Source organism: Morone saxatilis, unplaced genomic scaffold (genome assembly GCF_004916995.1).
Source record: "Morone saxatilis isolate NCDOM2014 unplaced genomic scaffold, NCSU_SB_2.0 Contig2, whole genome shotgun sequence".
Classification (NCBI taxonomy): domain Eukaryota; kingdom Metazoa; phylum Chordata; class Actinopteri; family Moronidae; genus Morone; species Morone saxatilis.
Genome location: NW_023339762.1, coordinates 13,838,781 through 13,865,163, shown reverse-complemented (window position 1 = coordinate 13,865,163; position 26,383 = coordinate 13,838,781). Strand labels below are relative to the sequence as shown.

The 26,383-nt window shown below is 41.0% G+C and overlaps 4 protein-coding genes across 6 annotated transcripts in view; 2 read left to right on the top strand and 2 right to left on the bottom strand.

Annotated features, from left to right (window-relative positions):
- Positions 1-76: 76 nt before the first annotated feature.
- On the bottom strand, positions 77-6,688 carry fan1 (FANCD2 and FANCI associated nuclease 1). The gene is made up of 13 exons (XM_035664891.1): positions 5,494-6,688; positions 5,266-5,406; positions 4,286-4,487; positions 3,969-4,202; positions 3,745-3,876; positions 3,555-3,663; positions 3,344-3,463; positions 3,047-3,211; positions 2,250-2,412; positions 2,062-2,165; positions 1,784-1,978; positions 1,291-1,419; positions 77-1,142 (listed from the first exon to the last, which is right to left on the bottom strand). Exons 1-13 carry the CDS (start codon positions 6,686-6,688, stop codon positions 1,005-1,007), a joined length of 3,027 nt encoding a protein of 1,008 aa, XP_035520784.1. The 3' UTR covers positions 77-1,004.
- On the top strand, positions 4,087-17,105 carry apba2a (amyloid beta (A4) precursor protein-binding, family A, member 2a). Of its 3 annotated transcripts, none has more exons than XM_035664893.1 (12): positions 4,087-4,209; positions 10,432-11,680; positions 11,921-12,028; positions 12,251-12,290; positions 12,391-12,536; positions 13,115-13,201; positions 13,320-13,505; positions 13,667-13,846; positions 14,007-14,219; positions 14,899-15,018; positions 15,153-15,293; positions 16,024-17,105. In XM_035664893.1, exons 2-12 carry the CDS (start codon positions 10,463-10,465, stop codon positions 16,093-16,095), a joined length of 2,511 nt encoding a protein of 836 aa, XP_035520786.1. In that variant the 5' UTR covers positions 4,087-4,209; positions 10,432-10,462; the 3' UTR covers positions 16,096-17,105. The 3 variants fall into 3 exon arrangements, with proteins under 3 accessions (XP_035520786.1, XP_035520787.1, XP_035520785.1); XM_035664894.1 differs by lacking the exon at positions 4,087-4,209 and adding an exon at positions 7,392-7,507 and having other exon boundaries at positions 11,924-12,028; XM_035664892.1 differs by lacking the exon at positions 4,087-4,209 and adding an exon at positions 7,392-7,507.
- Positions 17,106-17,420: 315 nt separating this feature from the next.
- On the bottom strand, positions 17,421-19,316 carry duox2 (dual oxidase 2). Its single transcript, XM_035664853.1, has 7 exons — positions 19,146-19,316; positions 18,985-19,042; positions 18,764-18,898; positions 18,424-18,631; positions 18,099-18,313; positions 17,783-17,973; positions 17,421-17,432 (listed from the first exon to the last, which is right to left on the bottom strand). Exons 1-7 carry the CDS (start codon positions 19,290-19,292, stop codon positions 17,421-17,423), a joined length of 966 nt encoding a protein of 321 aa, XP_035520746.1. The 5' UTR covers positions 19,293-19,316.
- A 1,016-nt stretch (positions 19,317-20,332) lies between these two features.
- Positions 20,333-26,383, top strand: part of duox (dual oxidase) — a 13,020-nt gene continuing 6,969 nt past the window's right edge. The window contains exons 1-13 of the mRNA XM_035665323.1: positions 20,333-20,435; positions 20,541-20,624; positions 20,722-20,886; positions 21,283-21,470; positions 21,643-21,844; positions 22,912-23,078; positions 23,528-23,591; positions 23,967-24,063; positions 24,214-24,304; positions 25,155-25,257; positions 25,478-25,650; positions 25,768-25,943; positions 26,251-26,369. Of these exons, the coding sequence (XP_035521216.1) occupies positions 20,369-20,435; positions 20,541-20,624; positions 20,722-20,886; positions 21,283-21,470; positions 21,643-21,844; positions 22,912-23,078; positions 23,528-23,591; positions 23,967-24,063; positions 24,214-24,304; positions 25,155-25,257; positions 25,478-25,650; positions 25,768-25,943; positions 26,251-26,369 (1,696 nt within the window). The 5' untranslated portion in view covers positions 20,333-20,368. The remainder of the gene's footprint in view (positions 20,436-20,540; positions 20,625-20,721; positions 20,887-21,282; positions 21,471-21,642; positions 21,845-22,911; positions 23,079-23,527; positions 23,592-23,966; positions 24,064-24,213; positions 24,305-25,154; positions 25,258-25,477; positions 25,651-25,767; positions 25,944-26,250; positions 26,370-26,383) is intronic.

Genomic DNA, 26,383 nt, shown 5'->3' with positions numbered 1-26,383 from the left:
ATGATATGTGTGCATGCAAGGAATTTTTATTCTTTTCCCTCCACCATTACGTGCACGTTAAAAAATAGGAACATGATACCAACGTTTTCTTTTAATACTTTCAGTGGACATTTACCATTAGGGTTGGACACATTTTAGACATCAATACAGTTACATGTGTCTCAAAAATAAAACATTTTGTTGATTAATTGAATCAACAGAAAGTTAATTAATGATCAGTTAAGTTTATTGCCAAGTTCCAGCTTCTCGATTATGAGGATTTGCCGTTCTTTGTCGTATGTGGTTCGTGTACAGCTGAATAATTTGGGTTTTGTACTGTTGGTCGGACCAAACAAGCAATCAGATGATGATTTGAGGGTCTAAGAAACTATGATAGGCATTCTCACTATTTTCTGACATTTTACAAATGGCAACATAAAAACCCAATTATTTTATTTCTCGGTACCCAACTGATGTTTTTGCCTTGCAAGAGTAGTGGCAAAATTACATATTTATCGGCATATTACAGTAATTACTTGCATAACAAATTTGTAGAGAGCCAATGAAATGCGAGCTTTCGTTGCTTGGCAACCCAAGATCCTGAGAACATAGTGTTGCCAAAGAAAAGGAAACACCATCAGTTTGGCGTGGTTGTTGGATCCTGTCATGCATCAGCTGTGATGATCTGTAAGCGGGCTATTTCTGGTCCTGGCAGTTCTCAGTGATGATCTTTATCTCATGATGCACCTCTTCCTATTGAAGGTAGTGGTTTCCCTGATGATAAGCCACGTATCACAAGATATACTCCTTGCTATGACATTCCCTATTCTCAAGGATTAGGATTAAATTTATGATATATGGTAACTAAATTGAGATTTCAACATCAACATCTGTTCAAGATGACCAGAATCAGAAAAAGCACCAAGATCATTTGTTTTTTTTTCAGAAATTCTATCAGCTGATGTTTCCATTTTGACCACACAACAGTTAGCAGCAGTGTTATCAATCAGTTCTTCGCTGTATGTTTATTCCAGACGAACTCCTCTGGCTCCAGTAGCCTCCACGTGACACACCTCCACATCAGCCCCCAGTTTCTGTAGCTCATCCAGCCAGATCTGTTGCTTCTGGGACAGCCGGTCATTGGGCCCCTTCACTTCCACCAGCTACAACAACAAGACATCCAATGTCACATTGCATGCTGCCATAATCCATGTGCTTGGACTTAAAATAATCAGTTTACCACAGAGCGTCTGAATCTATACACAAAAGAAAATATGTAATTCAAAGAGCCATGATGTGAAGTGATTTCACCTTGTAGCTGTTGTTTGAAGTGTTCCACACTATTAGATCTGGCAAACCTCCACGGCAGTGTCTGTAGTCTTTTGACATCCGTGCTATTACCCCTCCTAAGAAAGCTCCACCCATGCATGACACAAGAGACTGCAAATAGATTATAAAAGTGGTTAAGTTAGTACCATGTTATTACCTACAGTAATGTCATCTATCATAGCATATTTGCATTTCCTTTACCAGTGTACTAACTAGACGTAATTTATGATGTGATATACACACATACAGAGGTATTAATGTAACTACAGGTTTATTATTGAGGTCATAGTTAGTAGAGGTCGTGTTCTGGACTGAACTATATATATAACATTTATCCACCCTCATGTCTGTAAATGGGGTGGGAAAATCTTATTGAATTTGTGGCCGAGCTGTTGTATTGAATTACATTCGATTTTACAGGTGTACTCAGTAAAGTGGCCACTGAGTGTATATTTACAAGAGTGCCAGTAGATACCTGTGCTTGTTGAAGGGATGAGAAACGCTCCCAGCTGACCAATGAACACACTTTACCCTCCTGGGAGGTCCAGACATCTTCCAACATGTCATGCAACGTCTCCACGGATGCCTCGTGAATTAACTGCACACGAGAATCGATCGCCTCTTTTCTGTTCTCATAGAAACAGTCAGTGTAAAGATCCAGTGGACATGTCTGTGATAAGAAAGGAAGATGAGTTAAGCTGGTATACATGCACAGTTATCCCACAAATATTATAGATGTAGAGCTAACATTACCTGGTACGGATTTCTGAAAACATCTGGAATACCCTCCATAAAAATGATGTCCCACAACAGCAGAGCAAACAATGTTGAGAATGTTGAGCCCTCTCCATGGATCCCTGTTACATTAACAGTGGCAACACAACGTTAGGGTGATGAAAGGATAGTGAAATATTTTAAATAAATGAAGCAGGACTGCTCACCCTGGTCAAAGTCTTGTTGGCGGTAGTGTGCTAAAGACAGCTCTTCCACAGAGCCTATTACAGTAGCATTAGCACTCTCTCCCCCCTCTCCATTTGCTGGTATAAGAAACTTAGATTTCCCCATACCCCCTTCATGAGGGAACAGCTGTCCCCGGATGGTCACCTGCGGACAAGAACAAACAGTTAATTATATATCTATTAGAGCCCGACTGATATTATTGACCTGTGTCTATGTAATCTGATATACACCGATATGAAAACAGTTTTTTTCAGGTATATGATGAAAAAAGGATTGTAGTTCTTACAGTACTGATGTTTAGCTACTTATTTTATTTTTATTTATTTTTTATTTTCTCAGTGTGCATATCTAGGATTGGTTGACATTGTAGCCTATATGTTAAATTATTTAACATTTTAAAGAATATTTAACTTAATTATTTTTTAATAAAGTTATTTTGACTCACTAAAAGCTTCATCCTCCAGGCTGTCAGAAAGCTTTTATTGTGGGAGAGTGAGAAACGTCCTCTCGATTACCTTATATGTCTGGTGCATGTGAAGTAATTGACAATAAAGCTGACTTTGACTTTGACTTTGACTTTGATTTGCTTAAGAAAGCAGCCTTCTGAGTACCTTTGCACAGTCATATTGCCGCAAAATCATTTTCATTCCAGCTCAAAAATTCAAAAATATTGGCCAGGCTCTAACATCTATTCTATATCTAATGTTTGCCATACACCCAACAATTAAGTTGTTTTTTTCCTGCGAATCTAAATACTGACATATTGTGCTAAACTTACATGTTTTACATCTTGGACGTGGATAGTGGGAAGGTCTTTTAGTTGCAGGCGGTACTTTTTAAAGCTTGCAGACTCTTTCATCCGAACAGCTCTCTGATGAAGAGAGAGTTTATGTCCAGTTCGCACCAGAGGGTCTGACAGCCCATCTCTGATAGCACAAATAACCTAGGAGCAATAGAAAATAGACCACTGTCAAACAAATGAAAACAACTATTACTGAGCACAATGTCACACAAGGAGGCAAATGATTAAATATGTCTTGAAGAGATTAATGGAACCATAGATGCTGGTTCTCACTTGCTCAGGTTTTTTGAGGTGCTGGTGAAGGTTTAGTGCCAGTCTGTCCCACCACCGCCCTCGGCTGTCAGGACAGAAAACAGACTGCGACAGTAAGGACCTCAGCTCTTCTATTGCTTCCTGCAACACAAAGGAAGACCCATAACATCTTTAACTATGACATACTGTTAACTTTAGCTTGAATTTGAGTGAGTGGGTAACGTCAGAAAACCTCATAGCGACGTAGCCTCTGCAAGATCTCCACCCCTCGTGATAAGATACGAGTGTAAGCCCACCCTGTAGTGAAGCTGCGCAGGAACACAGGCAGCTTCTCCTGGTGACTATACAAAACAATGATAACATTACAAAAACATCCAGAGAGTGTGTATCATTGTTTTAGACAGAAGCACGTGTAATGTTACCTTAGGTCATGGTTTTTCCTCAGCTCCTGCCAGGCATTTTTGGCAGCTGTGTAAAGCTCCATGGCGTCTTCCCACTGACCTCCCTGCATAGCTGAAACTACCTCTTGCAGGGCTCGCATGGCTGCTTCATATCTGGTGTGACGGATAGAATCATGATTATTCCTGGCAATCCTGCGTAGATAAAATACAATAAACTCCATTTGACTCCTCTGGCAGACGCTCACCTGATAAGATCCTCTCTGTCCTGGAACACCTTGGCTGTACGCTGCACTGTGTAGTCCGGGAAGGCCAGACGTCCGGAGTTGACCAGCAGGATGGTGAAGAGCTGGCTCTGCCCACCAGCCGCCATCTCCTCCTCATCCATGGTGTCTGTCAGAGAGAAGAGTAGAAGGATACGAGAGAAGACAGCCCGAGGACCACGACACAGACGAACGCAGGAACCCGCAAGCTGCTTTGCCCTTTAAGGTTAGAGAGAACAGGGGTGAGATCATCACTGCAATACTAACACTACAAATGAACACAATCTATTTGATCAACTCACCTTTTAAGGATGACAGTCCCGATGTTGCTTTGAGCAGGAGTCAGAGAGAAGAGGGACTTTTGCCTGCTGAGACGGAGAAGTCCGTCCACTAGCTGCTGTTTCTGAGTCCCAGAGTTTCCCAGATGGAAAGTCTTAGCCAGAGCTTTGAGTTCAGGAGCGGGAAGGAGATCCAGAGCCTCCCCTAACTCTTGAAGGTCACTCTCTTTGACATAAAAAAAAAAACACAGCACAGGAGGGCATTTACAAGAGAAAACCAGAACTTATTCAGAAGAATAGCATACATACTTAATTAATAAAGCACTTTTCAAAACAATGTTAGGAAGCGCTTCACAAAAATCTAACAAAAAAACACAGAAATGGCAAAAATTATTGATACAATACAAAAAAGTTCATGGTCACATGAAGATAAGATAAGAAGTGTTGAGCCAGATTTTAAAGGTCCAGTGTAGTCCAATGTGTAGGTTTTAGTGGCACCTAGCAGTGTAATTGCAGATTGCAACTCCCTCGCTTCACCTTCCCCTTCCAAACACAAAGGAGAAACTACAGTGGCTGTGAAAAAAATGTGAATGCCCCAAACTGCAGCCAGTGTTTAGTTTGTCCTTCTGGGCTACTGTAGAGCTGAAAACATTGTGGTTCAACATAGTGTCTGTAGAGAACAACTCATTCTAAGGTACAAAAAACACAACAATTCCTATATTCAGGCCATTATACTCTAATGAAAACACATCTCTGAATATTAAATTCCATTTCTGCCAATAGGATCTCTGAAATGTTACACACTGGATCTTTAATGCAAACATTTTATTGTGTTCATGAACTGATCAACACAATCATCTGTCATTATGACAAAGAAACAACAGGAGGAAAATAAATACTCAACCCCCAACAGCATAATTATAAATATGTCAGTAATTAAGAGGTTTTTTGCCAACTCTACTAAAGATTCTCCAAAATGTCCGTTTATATTAGGGATCATTTACCTGACTGTAGAAAACCACCTTGAACCAGCTCCTGAGCAACAGGTCCCAGATCGCTGCAGATCTCTTCATAATCCAGTTTATTTACCTGGAGCCACTTCAGTTTCCTCTGAAACAGTCTCACGTACAGCTTCTGCCCCATGACTGAGAGGAAAAATACATGAGTGATGAGGCCTTACTTATATCAAATAAATACATTTATTGATAAACCACTGCGTGATTTCAGCTTACCTGAGAGCTTCTCAAAAGCATGCACGAGTGACATATCATGCTGGTCGAACAATGCCCTGTCGTCCTCGTTCTCAAGGACCGCCTGTAGTACGGTCCGGAAGTTACGGAGGTAGTAAGGAAGCCATGGGGACTGCGAGCCCTCTGCAGCCTGGTCACTAGTGGCGTTCTCAGCACCGGACTCTGCCAATGAATCACTACTGATCGCTACAGACCTCTTCTCATATGTTTCCTCTGAACTCAGAGGAGGGCCACAAGTAGTGGTGGTAGAAAGTACCTCAGTTTTAAGCTGGTCTGTATCAGTTTTCTCTGCTATACTCTCACTACACAACACCTCCTCTGGCTCTCTGCCACTCCCTTCATATTTAGCTTTCTTTCTTAATTCATACACCCTAGCAGTGGGAGCTTTTTCCTTTTTCCTCTTTGTTAGTTTGGAGGAAGATGTGTGGAGCTTTGCAGTAAACAGTTTCTGGACAGTCTCTGATTTAGATGCTCTGGGTTCAGATTTATGTCCTTTTTCTGAACATGATAGATCTTCCGCTGCTGTTGGAGCGTCTGCACTGGTGGCTGTCAGATCAATGACTGTCGCACAATCTTTATCGTCTTCTAAAAAAAGATTTTCTTTCTGTGAGCTGCTGAGTGATTCAGAATACACCTCCTTTTCGGGAGACGTCGCTGCCTGTTTATCCTCCGTTTGTGTCCTCTCTGGTACCTTATGACATTTCCTAGACAACTTGGAGGAGAGACTTCCCAGGTCAATCGTCCTGACCACGCGTTTACTGTTTATCTCTCGTGGTGCCTGCTGAAAGTTACTATTTTTGAAATAAGGGCTGGTCTTGGTCTCATTGACTTCTTCCTCCTTATTTGGATCCAGCTCGGGGGTCTTTGGGGGATTCCTTCTGGGTGACAGCTGGTTGCTTGGTACAACACTATTACCTGCTGAGGTGGCACTGCTGTCTCCTCTCTCAAACTTCTGACATTGCAAATCAATGTGCTCATTGATCCTGAATCTGGGTACCAAGTGGCCACACAGGGGGCAGGCTATCTTAGGCGGAGGCTGGCTGCTGAAGAAGGAGGTGATTGGAGCTGTGGTGGCAGCAGCGCTGGCAGACATCCCAGCTTTGACTTTGTCTTTCTTCTTGCTCTTGGACAACGACAAACTTCGCTTGAGTGTGTCTTTGTTGGCTCTCTCGGTCATGATGTAAGCGGAAGTGGTGTTGCTATATGAAAACGTTTTTTTAGAGGCTTTTTCTTATGTCGCATGCTCTGGGGAGAATGGTGATTTTTAATGCGTTTTTGCTCTGTTTAGCTCATCTAAATGCGAAGTTAGCTCAGGGAGAAACACTTCATTTGAAGTTGTTAGCTATTTGTAGCGTTTGGTGCGTCGCACATGCATTAGACAAACAAAAAGCATTAATATAAAGGCTGTCAATGGGTAAAAACACGAGCTAACATACCGGCTGAGGTCTCATTTGGTAGCAGAACGATAATAACAATCCCGCTTCTCAGGCTTAACCAGCGGATCGCAGAGCGCCTTTTAGGATGTACTAATCGATCCCAAATACATCGATATCTTCCATCGACGTTAATGTAAAAAGCTTTCTTTTAAAAAAAAAAAATATATATATATATATATATATTTATCTTGTTCTAGATGTAATATGTATGTATATATGTTTTTCTTTATCAAAGTAAGTCGTAATATAAATGCTAATATAATTTAAAACATATGCAAATCACCCCTTTAAAGTGACATCTTGATAAAATGTTAAATATATAAGAAATAAATATTATTTGTAAACTCAAATGATGTAACTCATGATTACTCATCACGCCTCTCGCGGTGTTATTTGTTGGGGAGCAGAGCGGTGGGCACATGATGGGGGGGTGTATTATCCACACAGGTTCCTGGGCTGCTGTGCGGCTTTTATTCAAAAATCACCATTCCGGAGAGCAATCTGATCTGATCAGCACACGGGTCATTGTACGAGGAGGGCTGCCGACAGGACCGATGCTGGTAAGTGCCACACGCATTTTTCTAAAACACAGATGTAAAAAAATAAAATACAATAAAATCCTGCAGAGATGGATAGGGGCCTATACGGCTTCTACAAAAACAGGGCTGAAGACAATGCTGGATGTGCTCCTCTGGTACCACATCAGCCCATAAGCCGGATGTCAGCATGGTGCAGTCTCGATGCTTCAAATCAAGGTCGATGTGAATTGCAGCAGCAGGATAATACTGTATCCAGATGGTGAAACCCAGCCAATGTGTGTGTGTGAGGGGGAGTCAGCTCCATCCCTGCTGTGGGTATATGCGCAGGAAAACCATATATCCGATTTATCTTATCGATATTTAAGCAGATGGGAATGCGGCGTCCACTTGTGGGGAAACCAGAGCAACCACAACAACCACTCCTGCAGCTGCGGCAAAAGTTCGGCGTACTGGGTTTATAAATACCCCCACAAATACGTCAAGGGCAGGGCAAAATGCGTGCAATCCTAATACCCAACCTCAATTCAAGCCTGTGATGAACCTTATTGTTTTTAAATAGCGCTTCAGCACCATGGAGAGGTCATGATTAGGTCCGCGGTTGTACTGTATTGGATGTGTGATCTGCTCATCGTGCCATAATCTCAGCTGCATTATCATCTGGATTTATTGTGTTTATTATCAGAAAGCTTGGGCTCCGTCGGGTTGTATTTTCCAGTTCAGCCACAAGCTTCGATGTTTAGATGAGGGTGTTGACATGTTTAGACTGGGCGGGTATCAGACCGCTGTGTTCACTCTGTGATAGCTCTGATACATTCAGTACTAATCACATTACTTTGGGACCAGACTGAAAACACAATTATCACATTTCAGGGTTGTTATTTGGTTGAAATCGTAATAGAGATTCATTTACTTACAAAATAGTCAGTTTATATCAACAATGTACAATTTCTATTTATTTATTATTTTGTTGAATAGATGAATTCTCTTTATGATATACTTTTGTTGGTGCCATATGTTGTTTTATGTTTGTAGGGCTGCAACTAACTGTTGTTTTCATTATCAGTCAATCTGCCAGTTTTTTTTCTTGATTTATTTATTCTTTAGTCTCTAGAATGTCAAAAATAGTTAAAAATGCAAATCATATTTTCCCAGAACCTGAGGTGAGGATTGTAAAGTGCTTTTTTTTGTCAGACCAGAAGTCCAGAACTCAAAGATATCAAACGACCATCACAGAAGTCTTAGAAAACTGGAAAATATCCACCTTTAAGACAACCAGTGAATTGAAGCATTTTTTACATAATAATAATAATAATACATTTTATTCATAGAGCGCTTTTCAAGAAACTCAAAGACACTTCACATAACTTCAAAAAGGAAAAGAAAAAGGTAATATTAACAACACTTAACAATGAATTAACATAAAACCTAACATAAACTAACTGGTTATCAGAATTGTTGCAGGTCAGTCTACTAAATGATAAATCGACTAGTTCAGCTCCTTCATCAATTGAGCTCTACAGTACTGTATTACCTAGTTTAGTTAGTGTGTTGTTGTTTTACTTTTAAAAACAATAAAATAAATCCTAAAAGAGAGAGAAGAGTGCAGAGAAATGTTCTTTCCACCAGCTGTGCCTGTGCTTCATTATGGCATCTGTTCAGTTGCCAATACACAAGGTGTTGTGTTGTGCCTTAATCCAGGGAACATATCCATTCAGAGAATGATGTACTGTTCCCACAAACAGTTTCCTCAGAGCACATAAGTCATGGGTCATAAATCTGGCACCCACACTGACCACATTATATAAATAATTCATTGATGAGCCTGTAAGTGACGATATCCTTTAAAGGTCCAGTGTGTAACATTTAGGAGGATCTATTGGCAGAATTGGAATATGATATTAATAGGTATGTTTTCATTTGTGTATAATCACCTGAATATAGGATTCATTGTGTTGTCATTGCCTTAGAATGAGCCGTTTTTGCAGCCTCTGTAGTTTCTCCTACACATTTCACAACCTGTTCTCATTCCCAGGTTGTCAAATACAGATGCGAGCGGTGTTCAGTTACCACTACTCCCACGAGGGTTAAACCTGAGTCTGGCTATACAACAATGATAGCAATGATACAGGCTTAGTAGTATAGGCTTGTTAAAAATAATATATATATATATATTAATGTATGTATTTGGTATTTCCAGATATTTGAATCAGTATCAGGAAAGGAAGAATAGTATTGGAACATCTCTAGTAACAATGATTTCACATAAGAAACACATCACATGATACTGGCCTTTCTCACTGACAACAGTTTTTCTGCTCTGTAGGACGTCAAGACAAAATTAGAGCAGACACAACAAAGAAAGATGACAGATAAACAACATCAGCAGTCACCACAGACAAAAGGACAGAGATGGCGTCTGTGGGTGTTAGATGATGTAGAAGTAATGGATTAATAAGTGGCTACTGGTTATCCTTAAAGTAGGAATTGTTTCTGTGTTGTTTAAAGTGTGAAACAGATACATTTACTCCGATATAATAGTGGATCTCGTTCTGAATTGTTTTGTGTAAGTGTGGTAAATAGTCTTTGATCACATGTTCTTTAAATGGAGTGTGAAGTGCTTGAAATATGCTCTGAATGTGTTGTTAGGTTGTATCATATTAGCTTGCAAAGTAAACGAGGGAAGAGCTATATTGAGTCTTATTGGCTAAATAATTTGTATATTTATGGAAAAGACTGAGAGCCATAACCTGTGACGGTTCATTGGTTCCAGTGAAATCTGACATGATTCATGTAAATTCTCTTAGAAAACCTTTTCTGGTAGCTGAAAATAGTAATACATTGTGGAGAGTATTAATGTGCTGTTGAAGATATGAAGTGAATATTTACAGAGAGCATAATACAAGCATTGCAAAAATCTAATTTTGCTTATCTTTTATTGTTCACAGGGTTGAGAGTAGTGGGCTTACAGGGCCTGTTATGGCTCATGGAAAGAGGCCAGGAACCATCTCCAAAATATTAGCTCCCAGCCCTCCAAGGTGCCCTGGTCCAGGATTCACTTCACAGACCCAAAAAGAGCAGCAAGGTTTGGTGAGTGAGGCGTCTGAGCAACCACCGTGTTCCTTAAAAAATGCTAACAATGACCAGCTGACTCCTCCTGTCCCTGCAAACCACTATTACATGAGTTGTGACCCTAGTCCTGAGGACATGGAGGACACCTGCTCTGAGTACGACAACGTGGGCTCTGATGTGGAGCAGGACTATGATGAGGTGTTGCATTTAAACAGAGAGGGCGTAGTGGACACAAGGTACTACAAGCAGTACTGTCCTGAGGATGGTGGCTATATAAAGCATGCAGTAGGTGATAATATTAATGAGAACAGCAGTGCTGTTGACCAGTTCATTCCCAGGCCTCGTCAGAGCACAGAAATATGTGAGGGATCACAATCAGACACTATGTCTCACAAGGTGGGCCATCGCTTTAGGTCGCACTGTGCACCGACTGCTGGGGATGAAGCAGAGAGGGAGGTGGAAAAGGGCCAGGAGAACAGGTTCTTCTTCAGTGACGGAGATGAGATAGAGGAGGTGCTGGATGGGGCCAAATTTATAGAGGATTTAGAGGAGGCAGAGAACAGTGTTCAAAGGCAGACGAACATTTATCAGGACAATGAGAACGAACGAATTAGAAAGGGAGGTGATGATATGGGAAGAGAAGATGACACTCGAGTCGCAAGAAATCATAATATCCCAGGAGGCAGTAAGAAGTGTGAGTTGTCTCACGTGGGATCAAAGGAGAAAGAGAGGCAGGGTAAAGGACGAGGGAGGAGGGGAACAGGTGAGGACATAGAGCATGTTGTCTCTGGGATCAAAGGCTGCACGACCAACAGCACTGAACAGCGTCCAAAGATGTCATCAAAGGACTGCAAAAAAGTCGCCGTGCGGACCAAAGCTAGGTCTGGTTCCAGACAACATCCTCCTCCACCACCCCGTCATTCCCATGCGCAGTCGCCTGCTGACACCCAGAAGGCGCAGGCTCGTCGGGAGACTCCTCCTGTTCCCAGACCCAGTCCCTCTTCTGCTGCCAGCCTGGAGAGCGAACCCAGGGTTATCGAACCATCCCTGGCTCCTCATCACACAACTGAACAACAGAGGGAGCCTCTTGAGGAGAGGCAAAGACGGCCAGAGAAACCCCAGCAGGTAACCAATACAAATAGGGCAAGTCTTTGTCAGATCTCATCCCCTGTGGCTTGTGTTTGTTAATGTTTCTGCACAATCTATCCTCACTGCATCCTAGAGCGAATTAAGTAAGATTTTAATTACATGCTTTGCCACAAATGGTCTTTGTTGCCTTTTCCCCAAGGGGTTATCATCTACACGGGACAACAAGAAGCATTTGAAACAAGGCTTGCCTAAGTTAAAGCAGATGTTTGTATACAGCAGGTTGAAAAGCCGGGCGCAGCAGTGATACCTGAGGATGTGCCAGAGCAGCCGAGGAGGCCTCCGCGTCCAGAGCTCGTCCCTGCAGAGGAGAGCGACGCACATAAGGTGAAGACTTGTACAACAGCAGCTGTCAGATGTGATACAAACACTTTTAATTTACAAACATGTAGTTTTTTGCTGACTAATCTGTGTTTTTATATCTTAGAATTTCATTTTTTGTTACTGTTTGTTCTAATAATTAATATGGCTAATGTGTCTTCTCAAGTATTATCACCATAAAAATGTTTTCCATTCAAGTAATTGAACTTGTTGACCTTTTTTAAAAAGAAGACGCAGGAAGCTGCTGCTTTCCCCAGCTTCGAGGATGGTAATTATCTCAAAATTGTCTTACATTTCCTGGTTTTCATAATTCTTTGCAGAACATTACAATGTTTTACAATGAGAGCCTTTTGTTTTTTGCTGCATAGTCCCTGGTCCCTGCGAGCCAGAAGATCTTATTGATGGGATCATCTTTGCTGCTAACTACCTTGGCTGCACTCAGGTGTTGTCTGATAAAAATCCCTCCAAGTCTGTACGCATGTCCCAGGCCCATGAAGCCGTCAGTCGTATCAAGGTAATCTGCATCTTCAAGAAGGCAGCAGTTTGGTTTATAAATATTCAAATCTGCCAAAGATGTTACTGTATGCTTTCTGTTATGTTTCTATGTCTATGAACAGATTTCAAAGAACAGATTGGCCTTGTGTCTGGGAGAAATTAATTAGAATTTGATTGCGATCTGGATCTGGGATTTTTGCCATTAGACAAGATGCCTTTTAGGCTTTCGCCATTAAACTAACAGAGATACAGACTTGGTACCAAATCCTAAGGGTGCGTTTGCAGGTTTAAGAATCGAAATTGATGTTTCCGAGTATAACAGCAAGGTCCTTGTTCAGCACTGGCAGAGGGTTGTGCTGCCAACGTGCCTTTTACTTTGTATTTCAATGAATTAATAGAATTTTTAAGTGTATACGTACCTGTATTGCCAGCTGACTTATTCAAGGGTAAGCCAAGCAGTAGAGTCATTTTCTTACCACATGGTGGAGCTGTTGTATGCCTTTTTTGCTCACCTGCTCATGCTGAAAGTTGCATAGTCAGATTAAATTACAGAAATATACAAGGTTTGATTCAAACAATATGTCATTTATTTCAAAGAGCCAAGATGAAGACTCTCAATTGATGACAGAAGTGGACCTGTTTATCTCCACTAAAGCTGTCAAAGTGCTGAATGCTGACACACAGGTTAGTAACTCCGAGATATTTGTGTGTTGATTCAGGTTCCTTTCTGTGTCTAATCTTTGTAGCAAATCTATTTTCAGACATGATGAGTCTTGATTGTCATTCTTTTTGCTCCACGTAGGAGACAATGATGGACAGTGCCTTGCGTACCATCTCCTATATCGCCGACATTGGCAGTATTGTGGTTCTAATGGCACGGAGGCGCATGTCTCAGGCCTCATCAGAGGATTTCTCCGAATCTCCCGACTCTGCCAGTGAAGGGAAGAGTCAGTACAGGATGATCTGCTACGTCTTTGAGTCAGAGGATGTAAGTGTTTACTGCTCAACTGCACATACATTTTTAATTTTGTTTTAGATATTTGTTGCATGCTCACTTAAACTGTTGTGATCTTTCTCACCTCCTTGCTGTTGTCAACTGGGATAGCCTTTCTGCTGAGTAGTTTTCCCCAAACGCTCCCCTTCCCACAGGCACAGCTCATCGCACAGTCCATCGGTCAGGCTTTTAGCGTGGCCTACAGAGAATTCCTGCGAGCCAATGGCATCAACCCGACCGACCTGAGCCAGAAACAATACAGTGACATCATCAACTCCCAGGAAATGTACCACGATGACCTCGTTCATTTCTCAAACTCAGACAACTGTAAAGAGGTGTGACATTTTTTATATGGCTGCAGGTGAATTGTGGATGATGAATGATAGATTCCCTTTAACATAAATGGCTCTAACAGAATCTCAAAAATCTTCTAAAGTCTGGCAATTCAGAAATGTGCTTGAAAAGGATTAATAAAAGCTTTTTCCTGCGTTCCAGCTGTATGTGGAGAAGCAGAAAGGGGAGAGCCTCGGTGTGGTGATCGTGGAGTCTGGTTGGGGCTCCATTCTGCCCACCGTCATCCTGGCCAGTATGCTGAACAGCGGCCCTGCAGCTCGCTCTGGAAAACTCAGTGTTGGGGATCAGATCATGTCCATCAATGACACCAGCCTGGTGGGGCTGCCACTTGCCACCTGCCAGGGCATCATCAAGGTACAGAGCGTATCAGGCACTGAAATATGTGGAAATATGTGAATCAGGAAACGGCATAATGGCTCAGTAGTTGGCACTGTAACTTCACAACAAAAAAGTGTTTCTCCATTTCTTTGTGGGCTTCTGGCCACACGGTTAGCTGAACTTGGGACTCCAAATGGCTTGTAGAGAAACTTGATAAATATTTGATCATCAAACCATCATCCTAAGTGAGTTATTCCATACTCACAATTGTGCAATAACACACTGGAACACCACATAAAATCTCAAAACCTCAAAGGATAAAGCTGTCATTATTCTCTCACGTTTTTGCTCCCCCAGCCATTCTGTGGCCCTTAGCCCCAAAACAATTGGTTCATACTGAAGAAGGCAAAATCATTCCCTAGTTGTTAGCAAACGTTACTCAAACTGGAGTGAATTTTAGTATTTTTAGTCATGGATTCGGTGCACTAGCAAGTATTTAGCAAGGCGATGTATGTGTGATCAGATCTAAAGATACTGCAGCTTTTTTTTGGACAGCAATGAAGCTTTATGGCACAGAGGAATAAACATTTATTGTACATATACAGTACATACGATACATTCATTGTTGGTTACGGTCTTGACAATAATAAAAAATATCACCAGACTTATACTTTAGAATGACTGAAACATTAATGTGTTTTTATGTTTCGTCCAGGGTCTAAAGAATCAAGTGAAGGTAAAGCTAAGTATTGTGAGCTGCCCTCCTGTTACCACTGTCCTCATCAAGAGACCCGATCTCAAGTTCCAGCTTGGTTTCAGTGTGCAGAATGGCATTGTGAGTAAGCCCTTGTTAGTATGAAGCATGACACTAAACTTTAGATTGAGGCTCAGAAGGAATGGTTGGCAATGAGCAAGGGTTGTGCTAAATACTGTGCAGTTACACACAAAGCGTCTTTTTCACATCCTCAGATCTGCAGTCTGATGCGAGGTGGCATAGCTGAGCGAGGCGGTGTTCGTGTTGGACACAGAATCATTGAAATAAATGGTCAGAGTGTTGTTGCCATGGCACACGAGAAGATAGTTCAAACCCTGTCTGTCTCAGTGGGTGAGGTAAGAACTCCTCATGCCACAAGATGGCAATTTTCCCTGATTACTGCACCACACAAATAACTGTACCATACAGGCCTTTTAAAGACATACGTTGGAGAGTGGTTTCAGGCTTAGATCATTGGATACGTGCAGCACTTACAGCACACATTTAATTAATAAAAGTCCTTGGTAAAAAAGGCACTGTTAAATATATAAATGTTTATGCAAAAGCTAATAAAATTTAGTGTAAGTAGCACAACAGATAAAGGATGATTGACTTTAGTAAACAAATGTATTTCCTTTTAAGTGCTACTGCATATCCATATCTGCACCAAAATAGTTTGACATTTGGTCAAATAGTCTGACAAGATACAACGTGTTAATTACTGAACTTAGGGGTGCTGGTAAGCTCTTTTTGCTACCATTGGACAGAGCCAAGCTAGCTGTTTGTCCCTGTTTCTGGTATTTATGCTAAGCTAAGCTAATGATCAGGTAAGTTTTCTTTATCAACCATTCTTGGTCTGTACTTGTGTGTTCTCCCAATTTCACCCAGTATATATCTCCATTAAAGCCATAAAAGTGTATTATTTGTGAGTAATGGATTCAGGGTCTCTTCTGTCCCTCTGGTGGCACAGACGGGAGTAAATTAGGCCTGATTCAAGTGATGTAATTACGACTGTGCCTCTATAAATGGGCTCTTAACTTGACAGTGTAATCGTCCCCGCTGCTCTCGTCTCTGCCTCTCTGCCAGATCAACATGAAGACGATGCCTGCTGTGATGTTCAGACTGCTGACAGGACAGGAGACGCCTATCTACATATAGAGACCCTGCATGGTTCAGCCCACTGTAGTTCTGCATGTCTGGCTGTGAGGAGGTGATGGACAGATGATGGACAGGTGGCTCAGTGGGACGAGGAGAATTTATTTTTCTATCATTTTATTTTTTCGGCCTCTTGTTGCAATGCTGTAAAGAACATCCAGTTCTCATTTTCAGGTTTTATCTTGAATTACATTGTCATAATGGCCTTACAATGTGAATACCCTGTCTGTAGTACTGTACGTGAGTTTCTGGTGTTGAAGAGAAGTAGCTTTAAGGTCATGATTATTTTCTTATGAAGAGATAAATTAGTACATTTATTTTTTATTTAGTCATTTTTATAATGTGTATGGAGTTTAAAAATGTACTTCTACTGTAAATACTTTGGATTACTCAAGGACTTGGTTGGGAAGGCCATATTACTCCTACAGTATATGCATGTTATTATGAGGAATTACTGACCAGGGATTAATTCTCAATTTGACATGATAATCTATTACAGTAAGTATTAAAAAACAATAATAATATGCTGTACAAAGGCACTAAACTATATATGTATTATGGTGACGCTGAAGGCCAAAGATACATCTACTTTTCAAAGACATACAGTATGGGTGATCATTACCAGAGCGTACAGTACAAGAATGTATCAAAATATACATTACTGAATGAATGTAATGTTATAACACAGTAAGAATACAATCTCACGGCTGAATGCTTGCTGTTGTTTGTTTTTATTTTATTAAGGTGTTACTGCAAACAAAAGTACTTACAACCAGACATGAAGTTAATTTGCCTGGATTAGAGATAAATCAATTATCCAAGCAGTTTGGTATTCGTTATTTCTCTCATGTTTTCACATTTATTTGGATCTCAGAAGCTGTGAAAGAAGGATACTTCAACCAACGACACAGCTCAGAAACTGTGCACAAGTTAAACCCCGTGTTGTTGCCATGGCAGCGTGCATGCATTGCATCAAGGATCAAAGTAATTGATATCAAACTAACAATTGTTTGTTTCATCTTTCATTTCTAAAGAAGAAATAGTTAAACAATGACAGAGCTATAAACCATATTGATCAGTGTATATACACATTGTATGGATCCCATACAACTTTATATATTGTACTTACAACTACTGCAGAGTGACAATGAACTTAAAAAATACAACTATGTACAGTTAAATCATTTATAACACAGAACACTTAAAAGGCTCACATATAAACTTAAAACAGGTGTGAAATTGGACACTCCATCTGTAACACATTCAGCAAAAAAAATAATCTTCAAGTATTGTTCTGGAAAAGCTCCCTGAGGGAAACCAGGACAGCTTCATATATGTTCCTAAAACACACAAACAAAATCATCACAGTTAATAAGCTGCAAAGGCAGAAATAACTTCCTTATGTGTCATATGAACAGAAAAGTGCAGCACTCAGGATTCATGATGTACATGCTGTGATTCATTTTATTTTAATCTTGCATCTCTTATTAATACTGCAGTAGTCTCATTTTTCAAATGTCCCAAAGTAGAACTGAATATGTGTTTTGCAACAATAAATGTATATCAAAGTCAGGTTTTCCAACAAATTTATAAAAGGACGCTGCTTAAAAATGAATGACTAATCCATTTATAAGCAGCAGTGACTGCCAAAAGAAAGTGCTGTATTACCCTCTCAGTGTCACCAACTTACCGCCTTGACTGTTGATGTCAGTGGTGAAATTGTCACTCCATCAAGGAATACTGTATTCAGGTAGCCCTCCCCGTAAGAAACGTCCTCATCTTCATAACTGTCGACACCAACACTGAAAGCCTCTTTCATCTTCTCTGGCATCATAAAGTTAAACATCACCACCAGAATCCCAATGATGGTACACAGCACACCTGGAAATCATGTTTAGTTAGTAGAAATCACTCCCCTTTATTAGCTGGCTGGCTCTGAATGCCAGTTTAAAGCACAAAACATATGAAATGAAAGTGCAGTTCTAAAGATAAGTTCTTATTTTTACCTGTAGCCAGAGCCAGCCAGAATGAATGGCTGTACTGGGTTTCAAAGGAGTCCGTTCCAATGGAGAAAACACACTGTGGCACGTTCATGATGGTGGAGAAGGAGGCCATAGAGAAGAAGATAAAGGCAGCGGTGGCCAGCAACATGTAGCCGGCGTACAGAATGACCGGCATGGAGAAGAGGATATTGGCGAGCAACCAGCAGCAAAACGCCGTCCTGTAAAAGAGTGCAGCCATTTTAACTTCCGATATTCTTAACAACTATGTACAGAAATCCATTGTACATCAATACAACTTCAAAATGTAAGAGGTTATTTATCGTTTTACCAGAGGGTTGCAGAGGCGTATCGTCCAGAGTATCTGTACTGAAAGATGAGTCCACATGGGCTGCTCATGGTGAATTTCTCAGCGATGTAAAGGATGGGGTTGGGTAAACCTTTCTCCAGAGCTTCCTCATACTCTTCTTCAATAGTGTCATGCCAGCTGAACATCTCATTGTAGTCAATAGTCTCATTTAACTGTACGACAGGTTTCCCTAGAAGAGAAAAGAGGAGCAAATTCATGTGAATCCACTGTGAAAGATGCATCTAAAATTCATGTTTACAACATTAAAACCGCCAGTATGAGCACATGACATTTGGACATAACAGCAGCAACAGTGACTCACCCTTTAGTGTGACATTAATGCCATACAGTCCGACATGCAAACCGATCTCGGCGTTAACCACTGCATTGCTGAAAGACTTGTAGGTGGTATTAGTGGTCATTCTGGCCTCAGCCCAGTCGTTAGTAAAGTTCAGCGCTGCGCAGAAAGGACACAAAGGTGAATGACTGGAGCAGGAAATGGAAAATCTGTGATTTATTCAACGATAAGAAAACAAAACTCACCCACTATCACCACACCTATGAACAAGCTGATAATTATTCTAAACATCCAGAACAGCCTCTGGCAGAAAGAGAAAGAGCATTATCAAAATTATACAAGACAGTTCTGAGGTTTTGTGATACCACTGCAGTGAGTAATAGCTTATCGGATGGGTTGCACTCACCGACTTCCCTCGTATCCCTGGCAGAATGAGAAGAAGACTGACTGCTAGCACAAGGAAGACCAGAATAATGGTGAGCAAGCCGCCACTGAAGATGAAGGAGGTCCTTTGTAGAGGGTAGAATGGGTAAATGTCATCGTAGAAAGTCATCTTAGCTCCTGATCTTACGGACGCAGCTGAGACTAGACAGTGCAACAGAGAAGACAGTGTTAGTGGCGGGGTTCTCAGTTTCCTCCTGATGCAGAGATAGCAGCTCTTGTTCCTTACAGATGATAAGGGATGGGACATTATTACTGCCGTGTAACATGCCACGATTAAGCACAAACATGTCTGACTCGTGTTATATCGTTTAACATTCCTTGGCACTGTGTCTCTGTACTGCAAATAAATAAAATGTGTCTGTATAATGCACAAAGGTGTGCAATTCTATACATCCACATGACCACTTGAGTCAGTTTAATGTAAATAGGTGCTCTTGACTTGGTTCCATGCTGATTTTAATGCATTAATTTGAACCTAAATGTAAAGAAAATTCTCCCCCCAAAAAAAAAGAGAAGAGGTAAAATCCAAAAGATCTCTCTTACCCAAAGGTTGAATGACGTGGAGTGAAGAAGAAGAGAGTGAAGTGTGAATGTTGAAGGGAACATACACTTCTTTTATACCACCGGTCCCCTTTGTGTCAATGAGGAGGAGGATGCATTGACTGGAAAGCTGAGGAAAAGAGGTGTGATTCAGAGATGATGACCATTCCCATTTGGGCAACACAGGTCACATGCAGTTTGTGATAAGCTGTGCAACACATGTTGGCTTTAGTATTGCACCATCCCTCCCCTGCACCTGTGCACCACTCCTGCACCACTTCTGCACTACACTTCAGCCTCTAAAGGTAGGTAAGACTCAACTCATTCATCTTCTCTTATAAAGTAATTAAACGATAATGAAAACAGGGCATTGCCTTCGGATGTATGCAGTCTGCGCACATGACCAAAAGGAACAGTGCCAACGTTGTATAAAGTTTTGCTGTTAACTCAAGCAGACAAAGGGCGTCAGCTGTAGAATTAGACTTCCTGGATTTTCTTTGTAATCTCTAAACCAACAAATGCAATGCAATACAATATTACAATAGAAATAGTAATTAATAAACGCCAGTTACCTGCGCCTTGTCTTTTCAGAAGTGCTTCACTCCTCTTGGCTGAAGACTGAGCTGAGGAACATCTCTCGCATCAATGGATTTGCGTAAATGGGTTTGGAGTATCTGTGCAGCGGTTGGCTTGGTGCTCTGTGTCACTGAACGTGAGTAGACAACAATTGTACTTCATGTTCAGAGTCATTTAACTCACTTAAAGTTAGAAATGCACAGTAAGGAACGGTGTATAAAGCTGGGGATGTCTTGAACAGGTTCAAGCTGTGAAATAGCCTGGGAGGTTCCTCGCTTTGACGGCTGGTACAACAGTTTGGGATATCCCAGGCGCGGAGCTGTCGGTAAGTCACATAGTTGCCAAAGTGTGCAGCAGCAGCAGCAGAAGTGGCTCAGCCTGCCAACACACCTGATCACCGGACTGTGTTTGTGCCCGCGCAGGTTCTCACCTTGTGCGCCTCGTGCCCGCGCATTACTGGGACGGAGTCTACCAGCCGGTCCAGGAGCCGCTGCGGCCAAACCCCCGCAGACTGAGCAGCCTGTTGGCCGGAGGACCCTCCGGTGTGCCCTCAACACGTAACCAGACCGTGCTCTCTCTGTTCTTTGGTAAATATAAAATGCATCCTGTCAATGCATCAAAAAATATTTCTTCAGTTGGAAAACCTGAGATAAAAAATTACCCAAACTGAACTTTTGTTCTGAGGATGTACCAATGTGGCGCCTTGATATTTTCCCCACCCTTAAATGACCGAAGTGCAACACTGGTGTAATATGTTAAAGTAGTAGGCTACCTAAACTGCTGCTTGTGTGAAAGTTGAATCAAGAAATAAGAAGCAGCCTAATGTTGTCATTAAAGATGATATTGAGAAAGATGTTGCTGATATTGGCCTGATACTATTCCAATAATATGCTATTTGCACCAAAAACAGCAGCAACAACAAAAAAACTTAAATTCAGGTAAATGTTTCTGCAGTAAAAACTTCAATGTTTTTTACTTCTCAGGGTATCATGTTGCTTTTGAAATATTTGACTCAAGAACTCCTGGGTGTCCACCTGAGTTCATGAACATCCAAGTCCCAAAAGGGGACCCTGTATTTGACCCTACTGCCACCGGGAATGTCCTGCTGCCCTTCCAGAGAGGACCGTGGGACAAAGAATCCGGCCAGAGTCCCAGTAACCCTCGCACACAGGTGCTAATTATCGACTCTTATCAACATGAAATAACTGCAGCCTCCAGAAACAATCTTTAAATGTGAACATTAAGCTAAGAACAGTTCTGGACTGAACATTATGTCATCTTACCATACATTACCCTTTCCTGAAGTGCAATAATTTTGAAGAAAAAACATATGCAACACACAGGTCAACTTGGTGACAGCCTGGATGGATGGCAGTTCCATCTACGGCCCCTCCACGTCCTGGTCTGACTCCCTGAGAAGTTTCTCCGGAGGGCTCTTGACTTCAGGCTCTGAGTGGAACATGCCAAATCAGGCAACAGGTCACACTTCCATGTGGAGCGCCGCTGACCCTTCCACAGGAGATCATGGATCCAATGGCCTTCATTGTGAGACTTTTTTATACTTTATACTTCAGATCTGACCTGCATCAAACACTATTCACAAATAATTCATTTTATTGTCCCGTACCAGACAGGGTTATATCATCATTAGCATTTTATAAACACAGACACAGTTCCACCTTTATTGGAGAAATGTTGGCTGGGTCTCAACTGAAAACACTGGAGCTCAGTGGCATTTATTTTATGGACTTTAAAGCCCAAAAACTAAATATAACTAAATATATATAGTAGAATTATACAATTGTTCACAATAATTCATGAGCTCTGTGAACATTTCACCTCCTTCAAACACCAATTATCAGTGAAAGGCGGTATGTGGAACCTGATGCTGCTATGTAACTTCTCAATGTTTTGAGCATCATGTACTAGTTAATCTCCACATCTCTGTGATGATCATCTGGATGCATAGATTTCACTCAAGGTACGCTGATATATGTTTTAGAGTGCGTTTGGCTGAACTCAATTGTAACAATCTGGTATCTGTTTTTATTCTGCGTGTGGCAATCGATACTGCAAGTTGCTGAAAACAAGCAGCAAGAATTTCTTGCAAATATTATTTCACCCACGTCGGCTTGCATCAAGGTTGCAGCCTGCAAGTCTGAGTCAAAAGAGGCCCCGCCTGACGTGTGTTATGACTCTTTAATTATTGTGTAAATGTATTGTCACACTCACCACAGTAAATCCCTCTCTCTATAGCGCAGAGGATGCCATACAGGTGTCATGAAACCAGTGTTTTGTTGCTTGGTTTGTTAAAGGTGTGTAGTTATTATCTGGGGCAGAGGCGACGGATCTTCTCAGCTCTGTTGTCACGTCCTCAAAAAAACAAACAACCAAATTATCATTCCATTAGCGGTCAGATATACTCATCAATCAATGCAATTATAATGTGACACTATACAGATAAGATGCACCATATTTCTGAATTTTGGGGTAGTTTTCCACATTAAAACGCTACACATACAGCCCATTCTCTGTTAATTGTGTGTTGTTATGTTGATTCACATGACGAAATAGCAGAATTACCAATAATATTTGCCATTTTCTCTGTCTAGTATTGGGAAATGCCTGGGCCAATGAGAACATGTTCACGGCAGCAGAGGGGATTATCTGGTTTCGCTACCACAATTATGTAGCCTCCAAACTGCATGAGGAACACCCAGAGTGGTCAGACGAAAAGCTGTTTCAAAACGCCAGGAAGACCGTTGTGGCCACATTCCAGGTAGAAGGAAAAGTCTCCAAGTAATCCCTCCACTGCACAGGTGCTGATTTAATTTGCACTCTGGACAGAACGAGGTTGCATCAACACCAGGTGGTCGTGATTTTATGGATGAAATTGATGGTTTTAGTTTAATGGTGGATGCATCATCTCTTACTTGCTTGATTAGTCGAGTCTGTCCTCTGCAAGAGCTGTCTTCAACAACATTACACACTTGTTAATTACTTTTTTCTAGTTAACAAAACTATTTAAAATCAAAGGTTTTGGGTTATATCAAATCAAAAATAAGCAAGCAACAAACATAAAATCACTTTTTTCTATATTTCTTTTATATATAGAAACTATTTTTCAAACTCCACTTGCAGGATATATTGTCACCTCATGCAATAAGTTCAGTTTTAGTTTGGATTCAAACAAGCTACAATAACTTTTATCCCTATTTTTCCACACAGAATATTGCTCTCTACGAATGGCTGCCTGGATATCTTGGAGACAAAAAGCTTCCTCCTTATCCAGGTAAGACTCATCCAGAGTGCGTGTGCGTACAAGTTGAGGGGGAGAGGTAATGCACTGGTGCCCACAAGCCGTGGTGAGGTGAGCTATCGTTGGTGGTGTTTGACAAATATGTGCTCCGTCAGCAAAGCATCACCCTGAGTGTCTTTACTTCTGCTGAATAAGCACCCACAGCTGAAGAAAGTTAAAGGGACTATGGTCAGATGAGCCCGTCACCTCAATCACTCTTCATTTTCATTACTATACTGCTCTATTTGCCTCACTTTGTCCATTTGGATGATGATAAACTGCATGGCATGAAGATTGTTTCTAATTCGGCTTCATTTTATTCTTCTTCTATTGTTTTGTATTATATTTCCATCATTTCTCTGTATACAGGTTACCAGAAGTTTGTGGATCCAGGGATCTCTCCTGAGTTTCAGGCTGCTGCCATACGATTTGGCATCACTATGGCCCCACCTGGTGTTTACATGAGGTATTCTTTCGGCTAACTATGTTTATGGGGACTTTAGTTCAATGTAGTATTATCACATGCTGCTGTGAATAGTATCAGATACTATCTAAAACAGATTATGTACTGTATTAGAAATAAAAGCCTTCACACTGGCTCTCCTCTTTCCCACAGAAACAGAACCTGCCATTTTCGGAAGATTGTCAACATAGATGGCAGCTTATCGCCAGCAATGCGTCTTTGTAACAGCTTTTGGAAACGTCAGGTATAATTTGATCATACTTTGTTTCCATAAGAGAGTTTACAGTTTATTGACTGGTGGGCTCATTTAAAAGTCCAGTGTGTAACATTTAGGAGGAACTATTGGCAGAAATAGAATATAATATGCTTTAATTTTATTCCTAGGTCTCCACATAGTTCAGTTAATTGCAATCTGCAACTTCCCTGCTTGATCCCACTAAATCCTACACACTGGTCCTTGTGTGTTTATCACCACAAATGTTTTCTTCACCACACTCCACCACTGTTTACTTTGAAGCGTTCTTTCATTTCTGTTTCCTTTCTTGTAACTAGTGCAAGAATGATTGTTTTAATAAGAGCAGGCAGTCACATTTAGAAAAATAGTTTATTTATGGAGACAGTGGAAAAGTACAAAAGGAGAACAGCAGTGAAGTTCAGCCAGGACTTGACTCTTTGTGGCTTAAGAGTACAAGAAAGTAAACCGCTGTGCGTCACTGAGCACAAATAAGGTCGTATGTAGAAATATTTCGGCACTAATTTAATTACCAATCACTTTACATGTATTTCTGTAGAGAGTGTACAGTCTATCAAATCACAAACTGAATACATTTCTCTTTGATAAATCAGAGGTTTTCAATGTTATAGTCAGTGCTTGCCCTTTAAACAATAGTGATATCTATGTTCTGTTAAATATGGAAGGTTTTAGATGGATACTTGGCAAATACTTTCTGTGATGGATGATGAATGTTTGTTTAAACTGTCTCTACTTTAAGAATATAACACGCTTGTGTATTTTTAATGGCCACCTATGAGAGAGAGGAGTAATTATGTAATCAGTACATTACATATTAATGCTTTTGTCATTGTGTTTCCAGAGCATCAACGTGAAAACAAGCCAGGATATAGACGACCTCCTCATGGGCATGGCGTCCCAGATTGCAGAGAGAGAAGACAATATTGTTGTGGAGGACCTGAGAGGTGTTTAAACTTTCCTCTTCACTGCCTGTATCAGAAATAAGAATCAGAAACAAGTTTATTACTAAGTGGGTTTGCATATACACTGAGTTTGCTGTGGTGCTGTGGTCAGAGTCAGAACTGTACAAAGTAAGAGAAAATACAAGTACCATAAAAGTCAAGTAATCATTCATATAAAATAGAAAAAATATTCACTGCTCTGTTCTGATTTGCACCCTTACAGACTTCATGTACGGACCCCTAAGGTTCTCCCGGACAGATCTGGTGGCCATAACCATCCAAAGAGGAAGAGACTTTGGCCTGCGCAGTTACACTGAGGTCAGAAAAGCTCTGGATTTGCCTCCCGTCAAGACATTTGAAGACATAAATCCTGAGCTCAACAGCACCAACCCACAGGTAAAACCTAGAGTCCTTAGAAACAAAATGTCTTTAAAGCAAAGAATGTTCAGACATGAACTGCAACCCCACCCCCATCCTGCAAATTAAAATGTGTATCTTGTGTTTCTCCAACAGTTGCTCAGTGATGTTGCTGAACTGTATAACAGAGACATCTCAAAACTGGAGCTCTTCCCTGGAGGACTGCTGGAGTCTGTTGATGGTCCAGGTCCAGTTTTTTCTGCCATTATCCTGGACCAGTTTGAGCGCACGAGAAATGGAGACCGCTTCTGGTTTGAGAACAAACAGAATGGGTAAGCTGCTCTCTAAAGGATTCAAAAATAGAAGTAGTTATCATAGTATCTTATCCAGTGGGTCCATATTTGATAAGATTTAGTTATTCCAGAACAGCTGTAATATACTGTAGATTGGCAGATTGACAATGAAGAGTGTAAAACCTATGAACAGAATAGTATAAATACCTTTCTGGGGACCCCCTGGAACTCCCTCAAGGACCCCAGATGTAAACCAAGTACTGTGTGATAAACAGTATCTCATATTACACTCTGTGATAGCCATTCACATTTGTGTCAGTCATCTTACAACAATTGTGTTTTCCAGTTTGTTCACAGATGAGGAGATTCAGATGATCCGCAATGTGACCTTTCATGACGTCCTTATTGCAGTCACAAATGCAGAAGCCACTGATATACAAAATAGTGTGTTCTTCTGGAGTGATGGTAAAAATGTGTCT